The sequence below is a fragment of the Heliconius melpomene genome, chromosome 15 (assembly GCF_056956725.1).
Source record: "Heliconius melpomene rosina isolate 202511_hmr_F chromosome 15, ASM5695672v1, whole genome shotgun sequence".
Lineage (NCBI taxonomy): Eukaryota > Metazoa > Arthropoda > Insecta > Lepidoptera > Nymphalidae > Heliconius > Heliconius melpomene.
This window is the reverse complement of record NC_140403.1, coordinates 5,125,330-5,135,351: the sequence shown is the minus strand read 5'-3', so window position 1 is coordinate 5,135,351 and position 10,022 is coordinate 5,125,330. Positions and strand designations below refer to the sequence as shown.

Genomic DNA, 10,022 nt, shown 5'->3' with positions numbered 1-10,022 from the left:
TATAATTTTGTTTTATAACTATGTTGTACAAATTTATACAATATATAATAAATATTTAACAAATTATGTATTTTCATTAAGGTCATCATCAAAAAAAATTAAGTAAATACAAAAATGACTTAATAATAAAATAAAAATTATCGCATAGGTACTTAGTAGATGGTGAAATAGAATGGCAACATTTAATAACAGGAAATCAGCAGTCATGACTATTACAGTAATTTTACAAACAGGTATTAGAGTTACATTTTAGAAAAAACTATAAATATTTGAAATTTAAAAATAGTTATATAATATATTTATTTCAAAACAACTGATAAAATTGGCTTTACTTTGTTGTTTAATAAAACTGTATTATATCGTTACATATTTGGCGAATTGCCATGAACTTCCGGCGTAAGATAAAGACACACGCGGATCTATCGAGAAAAGAACGCGAATAATTATAAAAATAATTGAAATAGAAAGACTTATTTATTAATTTTACATTGCCTCGTTTTTAAAAATGTCCAATAACGGTGCTCCGGACTCTTGGGAAAGTCAAGCTGATGTTATAGGTGAACAAGGTGCAAAAGATTCTAATGATATGTCTACAAAATTTTCCACGTTGAATGTAAATGCCGTGGAATTCGTGCCTTCTTTTTGTAAGTCTTCCCAAGATGATGATAATACCGATTCTCCTGCTTCCCCACAAAAATCTGATAGTGGGTCAACTAATTCGGCTGAAAGTCCAGTTTTGAACGGTAAGACACATCTTGTCAATAGTCAGTTTTCATTAAATTATCAGACTTTCCTAAAAGTACTTTATTTTAAAAAGATTATAAATAATCACCATTAATATGATTAATTTAATATGCTCTGTGACTTAAAGACACGTTACTGCAGTATTTTCTTTTTTTCTAAATCCAGTTCTAACGGGTTACGTCGAGACACGCGGCATGTCTACATATTCACAGCTAACTTTCTCTATAAATACCTAATGACTTCAACAAAGATCTCAAATTATAACTCTCCGTTTATGAAATAAGAAGTTTGCACGTTATTTTTTACTTTCACTATTGAATCTTAATTTCGCAAATATCATTTCAATTTTATAAGTATCGAAACTTAATATATTGATACGACTGTGATAAATAATGACCGTCAATTCGAAAGGATGTGGAGACGGTGGTGAAAGTGGCGATGGAAGAGCGGCATCCGCATCTCCCCGCGTAGAAGAGCCACCTCCTGTCCCTCCAGCTGCTGCTACTGCCCCACTGCCCGTACCTCCAGACGTAAGCCCTACTGCTGATAGCTGGGAAGCGGAAGCAGATGACGCCCTTTTAACTCCTGAAGACAACAACGAAGCTGAGGAAGAAGAATTAGAACAACAGGTGACAACTCATTATATTATACTATTTAGATGGTTTTTTTTTAATAATATTTGTAATGCATGTGCAACCGTGATGCATTAAAAACGTGAAATGCATTAAAAACGGGATAACATAAAACAAATTTTGTATATAACAAGTTCTATGCATTAATTATGTAAATGTCATTGTAATTTAAACATGTCTATCTAGGCATGAGTTAGTATATTTTGATAAAAGAATTTAGGCAATGAGATATCTAATTGACTTTTGTATTGTTTTTTTTTTCTAAGTTGCCATTGTTAGTATGATATTTATTTTTATCTTACAAGGTAGGAATTATTTGGAGTTGTGGCCTAGTAGACAATATCAAAATTAAGTCCATAACAAAATACATAAAATAGTAACTAGTAATAATTTTCTTCTGGCTGTGGTAAATTTGTAGAAACTATTAAATCTGCATCAATTCAATTTGTTCTTTTCTTTAATTAATTTATTAATTATATGTTTATATTGATTCAGGATGATGGAGAAGCTGCAAAAAAAATACCTAAAAAGAAGCCACCTAGGGTAGAAGACACACGTAGCAAGAAGGAGCATGTTAATGTTGTATTTATTGGTCATGTCGGTGAGTATAAATATTTATCCACATGGAAATGAAAACAATGATAAATGTATTAACAAATCAGAACTAAGCATAATATGGTAAAAGAACATACAACATACGAATGATGCTTAATAATAACTTTAACTAGTTTTTATCTATTGACTTATTATAGTGTGTGAATTGGGTGTGCATGTAAGCAGTTATAAATTAATCAGCTTCAGCGCTGTATCCTGCACGCAGGGTAGGCAGAGGGAACCAAGTGGTAAGACACTGTTTCTCTCTTTCTGCCGAGTTTTTGAGGCATTGCGTGTTAGTGGCGGAACTCAAGCAGAGTTGTAGAACTCACGCAGAGCTTTTTGCCTTAGTGCCAGAAAAAAGAAATGAAAATATGCTTTAACTTTAGGCTTTGGCTTCGAGTGGGAATTGAACCCACAACCCTCGTGTTACAGTCCTTGTACTCCTGCAAGTGGCCTCATTATAATTATTAATTTATTTTATATTTATTCTTTTATGATTACTTTTCAAGATGCTGGAAAATCAACTATTGGGGGTCAGATTATGTCATTAACTGGTATGGTTGATAAACGAACATTAGAAAAATATGAACGAGAAGCAAGAGAAAAGTCTAGAGAATCTTGGTATTTATCTTGGGCACTTGACACTAACCAAGAAGGTAATTATTTTACCATTGTAATATACATACTTTTGTTTGAATTTACTTTTTTTTATTCCAAAAATGTTTATTGAGTAACTAAGCTTGTAAAATAATTTTTATCATAATTTATCAATTCTTTTTCATTACAAAAGTTTTTATTTTATCAGTAATGGAATATTATAACTTTTACATACAGTATATACAATATGTGTTTATATGTTTTTACTTTTCTTATAATATTTATTATTTAATTTATACAGAAAGAGATAAGGGCAAAACTGTGGAAGTTGGCAGGGCATACTTTGAGACTGATAAAAAGCATTTCACAATTCTTGATGCACCAGGGCACAAAAGTTTTGTGCCAAACATGATTGGTGGCGCTGCACAAGCTGACCTTGCTGTTCTTGTAAGTCTAAATACAAGTGTACTTAACTTTAGCTTTATAATAGATTGTTAAAATTATTTTCATTTTCCCACCTGACAAACAAAACAGCGCAGAGCTCTGCCCCTCAACAAGCAATGGCACCAGAAATGCGGCGAAAAGTGGGAAACGATAGTCTTATAGAAACAGGGTGTCTATACACTTGACTAGGCTTCCTCTGCCTACACTGTTAAAAGCGGGAAACGGCGTTCAATTGCCTAAAACTTTAAATTTAAGAAAAGTTAATTAGAAAATATTCATTATTACTGAAAGTTCAGTGAAAACTTTAAAACTTAATGTAGATATATTTTTAAGTGATATTGCTGTCGAGGACATCACCTACATTTTATTAAATATGTTTTTATATTTAATCTCAAAATATGGTAAAAACTTATTTCATATGAAATTACAGGTGATATCTGCGAGAAAAGGAGAATTCGAAACAGGATTTGACAGAGGGGGGCAAACCCGTGAGCACGCTATGTTGGCAAAAACCGCCGGCGTTAAACATTTAGTAGCTCTTGTGAACAAAATGGATGACCCCACAGTAAACTGGGATGAAAAAAGGTGTGGTATTAATTTGCCAATTTTTCCTATTCTCAGTGACAATTTGTTTTTATTATATTCATTCTTATCACACGCAGATAGTAGACGTAATTAGTAAGTGTGAATATTATCATCATATTGTTACTCAAATTAGATTTGATGATACTAAATGTTCAAGTTAACCTTGAATTTTTTTTTTATTTAAGTTTCTATATAAAACTAAAGTATAGCTTATATCTTATTATAACTAAAACCTATAATTTTTGTGTTACAATAAATATTTAAGTATTTTATATACAATAGTATTTGTTGTAGAAAATAGTATTTATTAAATGTTTATCCACTAATGATTATAAATAATTAATAATTTAATTGAATACTATTTTATTTTTAATTAACAATGTATAATTTACAGATACAATGAATGTCGTGACAAAATTATGCCATATCTCAAGAAGCTGGGCTTCAACACTGCTAAAGATTTGTCATTTTTACCAGTTTCGGGTCAAACCGGTCAAGGTTTATTGGAAAGAGTAAGTAATATTTATTTTATCTATATATTTAAAACTTTTCTTTTACTGAGTTATTGACAGACAAGAAATTACTAAGTGAGAGTATGCAAGATAGGAGATCAGAGCGATATGCACTAGTGGTGTGCAATTGTTTTTTATTTATTTCTAAACTTTCGAAATATATGAAAATACAGTAGTATTGCACTGTAGTCTGATATACTTTTGTCCATTTAATAAATCTGTAATGTACAATTAAGAGATATTTATATGTATTACGTATATATGTGTATTCAATTTCTATAGATGATAAGATTTTGAATATAGCCATCTTTTCTGTCTTGTCAAATAATGTAGTATTGTATTTTATATAAAGTACCCTAATATATGTGTGTATATTCGGTCGTGAATAATACTGCATAAGGAAAAATGACTAATTTCTGTATTTGTGTTGTGTTCTAATTTTCAAACTATAATATGTTTTAATAATCATATGTCTGTATTAAGGTAACAGAAGAAATATGCCCCTGGTACCGTGGACCATCATTCATCCAGTTGATTGATGAGCTCCCGTCGCTCAACCGCAAGATGGATGGTCCTTTCATCATGCCAGTTGTTGATAAGTACAAGGACATGGGCACTGTACTCATGGGGAAGGTGGAAGCTGGCACAACCCGCAAGGGTGCTATACTTTTCCTTATGCCTAATAGGGTAAGTAGGGGTAGGGTATTTTTTTAAAAACATATTATCCTACATACTAATTATGTGAAAATTTGTGAGGATGTAAATTTTTTTCACTTTCACACAACAACTACTAAGCGGGTTTAAATGAAACTTTACAATAATATACTTTATACTTTAGAATGATAAATATATAATTGATGTAAAAAAAATGTATAAATTAGCTTTACTATAAATATAACTAGGTAGAACAGTGTGTTGGAGTCCCACTTCGAGAAAAATTGGTATTGTCAATTTCCATACTCTTACTGAAAGAAGCTATGTCTCGAAAATAAGAAGTATAATTAAGAATGGACCGTCTTGGTACTCGGTTCCCTCTGCGCTGTTATATGCGGGAAATAGTGTTAAGCTTAAAAAAAAAAGTTTGAAATGCTGCATTGTTGTCTTCTGATTCTTTACATTCAATGACTCAAACTTAATTGGAAAGTGGAGTACAGATTATTTTGACTCTTTGAAAGTTTTAATTTTATTTATAAACAACCTATGTTTTAGTTTCAACAATTTATTATACAAATAAATGTATAGTACATTTAATCACTAATTGCCAGGTTCAAGTAAATGTAGATCAATTATGGTCAGATGATATAGAAGTAACTTCCATTGGTCCCGGTGAGAATGTCAAAGTTAAACTTAAAGGAATTGAAGAGGAAGATGTGTCCCCAGGCTTTGTTTTATGTGATACTGCTGAGCCGATTACCACTGGACGGGTATGTATTTTTTTTTTTTTTGCAAATTAATAATCATATATTCAATTATACATAGTAGATATTTTTTAAGTAATAACTAATTTGAGTTCATGATTGTTGGGACAATTGAACTGTTTTGATTCATATGTACATATTTCTTTACATATATGAAATAAAATAAAAACTTAATTTAAATAAGTAATTGTATCTTTTATGTATTAGGGATTACTACATACAAATCACAACCTTACATCTATTACTATTCTTTGGAAAACTTTGAATATAACAATTAAAATATATTATGTATATATTTAATTTCAGGTGTTTGACGCTCAAGTTGTAATTTTGGAGCACAAATCTATAATTTGTGCTGGATACTCTGCTGTGATGCACATACATTGTGCAGCCGAAGAAGTTACTGTTAAGGTGCTTATTCTATATTACTTTTACAATTTTTTTCATTAGCAGAGGGAGCCTAGTATTAAGACACTTCACTCGCCAAATTACATAATAATTTACTTTTCGGACGTATAAATTTTAATGCAAACAATTTTTTGTTTTTTAATTATTTATTCTAGTTAGATTGGTTGATGCTTACACATCATAATATAAATTATGTTTTTATATGACTAGCAGTTTGACAAAATTTGATTAACTATGGCCTTCTATTATCATAAAATAATATCTTTTGTAATACTCCACAATATAAACATATGCCGCTGGGTGTATACTATTCTCAACAAAAGCCATGAAGTCCATAACCACTAACTAAATGGGCCCAGAGTAGTACTAAAGAGAAATAAAAAAAACAACATATTATGAAGTGACAAGGTTCTATCTATGCAGTCTCATAAGAGTGTTGACAAACAGAAGCGGTTGTAATGAACTAAATCCTAGCATTGCTTTTTCTATGCCGAAACCTTAACAATTTATATGTTTACCCATAATTTTTTTTTTATGTCAATGGAAAGTGTCTATCACACTAAAAAATTTTTTTTTAATACGGCGTTTATTTATTTCTTTTATTTTAACTAGACTATAGTTATTAACTACACAATGTGGCCGTCGTGGCGCAGGGGCATAAGCGTGTGAATGTAATCACGGTTGTGTGGGCCGCTCGGCGGAATAAATTATTGAAATATTATAAGAGATTCCTCAACAGTTAAGATGTAGAATTATTATTTTTATTTCATGATTTTTATCCGTACCGTATTACGTGTAACAGAGTTATGAATAGATACCAATAACGGTAATACCTAATACTACAAAAATGCTACTGAATGCTGCCAATATGCCACTTTTCACTGTCAAAAATCATACCAGAACGAGAAAAGAGATATCATTGGTTCTATTTTACTCAATTATCGATTTTCTTTAGTAAACTTAAATAACGCTCAACTTTCACCACCAATACCCACGACTCGATTTCGTAAAATTGTTATTGTATGGGTGCGACATTCTTAACAAATGGCGTTTTATTTTACAACCATAATATTATTATTTATTTTGTTTAAAAAAGTAGCTTTCATTTCTGGCAAAATATCGTATTTTAATTGTATTAAGCTTTTATTTGTTGTTTCTGCTGCTGCTTTCATTTAAAATGATGAAGACAAAAAACACTCTGTATATCTAGATAAATAATGTTTAATAAATTCCACAGGCTCTCATCTGTCTAGTAGACAAGAAGACTGGAGAAAAATCCAAAACGCGGCCGCGGTTCGTGAAACAGGACCAGGTGGCCATTATGAGGATAGAGTGTGCGGGTATCATCTGTCTAGAGCCTTTTAAGAAGTTCGCCCAAATGGGTAGATTCACATTAAGAGATGAAAGTAGGTTTGATTGTTTATTTTTAATTTTTTTCGCGTACTAGGTTAGGCATAGGGAAGCTGAAACACTGCTTAAAGCTGCCGGATTTTCCAGATATTGCATGTGGAGTGGCGGAAGTTAACGCCCCAGTTTGTTTACCAGAGCGGGGAAATGAAAATAAATTCCTCGAGTGGAAATGAAACTCACAATCATTTCATTAACAGTTAGATGTACCACTATGCTAAGACGATCCCAATAAAAAAATATACTTAAATGTCTTTATTGTTGCTTAGTCATTGTATATTCAAATTAATTCCTCTTACGAAATTAACATTTTAAATGAACCACACATTAAAAATGACACTTTATATTGTTTCAGATAAAACAATTGCAATTGGCAAGGTCCTGAAGGTGATTGAGTAAACATGGCACTACAATTCGTAATTTAGTTAGGATAGGCATTTCCAAACCTGTATCATCAGAGAGTGGATGTATTATGTAATTCAGAATTTTGAGAGATCTACGTGAGAGCTCAAGTGTATTTGCTTTATCGTTGGTGTTTTCGAAAAATAGAAAAGCTAGTCCCTGTGGAACTGTTTGCGGCCACTGCCATCGAGGAACAAGTTTGTTTTCATATAATTGCAATTTTTTCGCTTCATTTTAATTCGAATAACAACACACACGCGAACTATCGCTAGCAACGTTAAATACTGTTTATGGCGATATTATTTTTATTTTTTAATTTAGTAAATAAATATTGATTAGGTGCAGGAACGTAAAGAAATCTTTACTTTTGAGCTCAAATTATGTTTTTTTGTTGTGTATAAATTTGACATATTGGAGAAACTATTAAGTAATTTAATTTTCAAATATATTATTGATTACGCGAATTTTTGTAATAAATATCATTATGTTGCAATAATATTATTTATGTATAATTATTAGAAAACAAATTTATATAAAAATAAGCACTGCATGATCTCATTCAATACAGTGACTTAACAGAAGTTAGGCGTTGCTATCGTTAAGTCGAAAATAAATATGAGAAAATTATCACGTATTTGCGACACCCAAAAGTTTTTTTCTTATAACTCGTCGGTGGTTTATGTCCTTTGTGCTCTTACATCAAAGCGCCCTTCATGTAAAGTTGTGTAAAATTAAAGCAAATGGTTATCTGATAACAGCTGTCCACCTGTAATATACTGCGTGATTTTATTAGTAAATCCGAGCCATGTCAAATGCAAATGTTCTAATATGGTGCAAACAGGACCAAATAATAACAATTTTTAAACTAATCCAACAGCAATAAATAACAAATTATTTTGCAGTCTATTGTTAAAAGTTGATTGATATATAAGATATTAAATTTTATTAAAAGCACACAAAAAGGAAAAATAATATTAAAATGTTATTATTAAGCATATATTAAATCTGTTGTTTATTTCGCCGCCGCTTTACATAATCTGCTGAAAGTGTAGAAAGGTATATAAAAAAAATAAAACGAGCACCAAGTGATACTAAAGCCCTGACTGTGTTGTGTTATATGAATAATATAGAATCAAATTAGGCAATCTCCCATTCAGATTAAAATTTGGAAAATTAAATGAAACATTAGTAATAGTTGCTATAACTTAATAACAAATATTATTGAGCTATAACTTAGACATGTGTAGTATTAGATAATAAAATTATAACTTAATTATGCGAAAACATCGAAAAAAATTATGGATATTGCTATTATTTGTTTTTATATTATTCATAAAATAGATGAAGCTCTCATATGCTTAAAGATGATCATTGTACGCAAACTTCAATCAGTGACCGTTCCACAGTGCCGGTCCACATGTTTATTTATGATATTTTATGATCATCCAACACCTAGCGTTATTTCAAATCTATGTGAATTAAAATTATCTAACTGGCTCATAATTTAAAGCGAAACTATTTACTTTATTTTCAAATTATTTTGCTATATCTATACTTTAATAAAAAAAATTACGAAGCCTGATAAGAACTCGTAATCGTTAGGTATGTTTATAACACTGATTATATTACACGCAATATTTTTTAGAATCCTTCAACTTAATAGAAACACCTGGTAAAATCCTTCTGCTCTCCTTTAACTCTTATTGCATATTTGAGATGGAGGGTGTCAAACATAAACCCTATTTATAATTATATATCGTCTGGAGTGTCTATGTGAGAACAACGTACTTACGTAAAGCCATATAATTATTTTATACATATACGAGAAATAACTACTCAATTGTTGTGTAATAAGGTGGAGTATAAAATATCTGCTTATTAATATAATCAGTTTTTTTTACAATCGAGGCGGACCTTTAATATGTTATTATCAATACGGATATTTTGTGTATATTAGTGATCAAAACGTGAGACGGACGCAGCCGCCTACCGCGGGTCACCTGCGCTATACTGTATAGGGTATATATTATTTGTCGACGATGCTTGTAGTGGGGTGTCGTAGTGCCTTCATGTTCCCGCTGGGGGACCGCGTTCGTCCCTCGCGCCTTTGCCGTACGAGTTACGACAGCTCGCCGGCTGTCAGCAACTATATTATTTTGTTTAAAATAAAATAAAATTTTATTATAACACTCGCCTTTTGTTCTTTCACTGGAAGTATCACAAATACTTATGTATTGTAAGCAACACAACCATGATAATGGAATCGATTAATATGT

The 10,022-nt window shown here is 31.1% G+C and overlaps 1 protein-coding gene across 2 annotated transcripts; it reads left to right on the top strand.

Moving 5' to 3' along the window:
* Positions 1-379: 379 nt before the first annotated feature.
* On the top strand, positions 380-9,933 carry eRF3 (eukaryotic translation release factor 3). Of its 2 annotated transcripts, none has more exons than XM_085198606.1 (12): positions 380-566; positions 1,156-1,373; positions 1,872-1,977; positions 2,483-2,629; positions 2,872-3,017; positions 3,445-3,599; positions 3,994-4,111; positions 4,595-4,798; positions 5,377-5,535; positions 5,836-5,940; positions 7,175-7,343; positions 7,700-9,933. In XM_085198606.1, the coding sequence occupies exons 1-12, from the start codon at positions 506-508 to the stop codon at positions 7,741-7,743; spliced, it is 1,632 nt and encodes a 543-aa protein (XP_085054732.1). In that variant the 5' UTR covers positions 380-505; the 3' UTR covers positions 7,744-9,933. The 2 variants fall into 2 exon arrangements, with proteins under 2 accessions (XP_085054732.1, XP_085054731.1); XM_085198605.1 differs by having other exon boundaries at positions 380-743.
* Positions 9,934-10,022: the final 89 nt, after the last annotated feature.

Bases quoted from the DNA above. Each gene is read 5' to 3' on its own strand.
- eRF3 (XM_085198605.1), top strand. From the start codon at position 506: ATGTCCAATAACGGTGCTCCGGACTCTTGGGAAAGTCAAGCTGATGTT. The intron at 3,600-3,993 runs GTGTGGTATTAA...TATAATTTACAG, and splicing joins GTAAACTGGGATGAAAAAAG to ATACAATGAATGTCGTGACA. The intron at 7,344-7,699 runs GTAGGTTTGATT...ATATTGTTTCAG, and splicing joins ATTCACATTAAGAGATGAAA to ATAAAACAATTGCAATTGGC.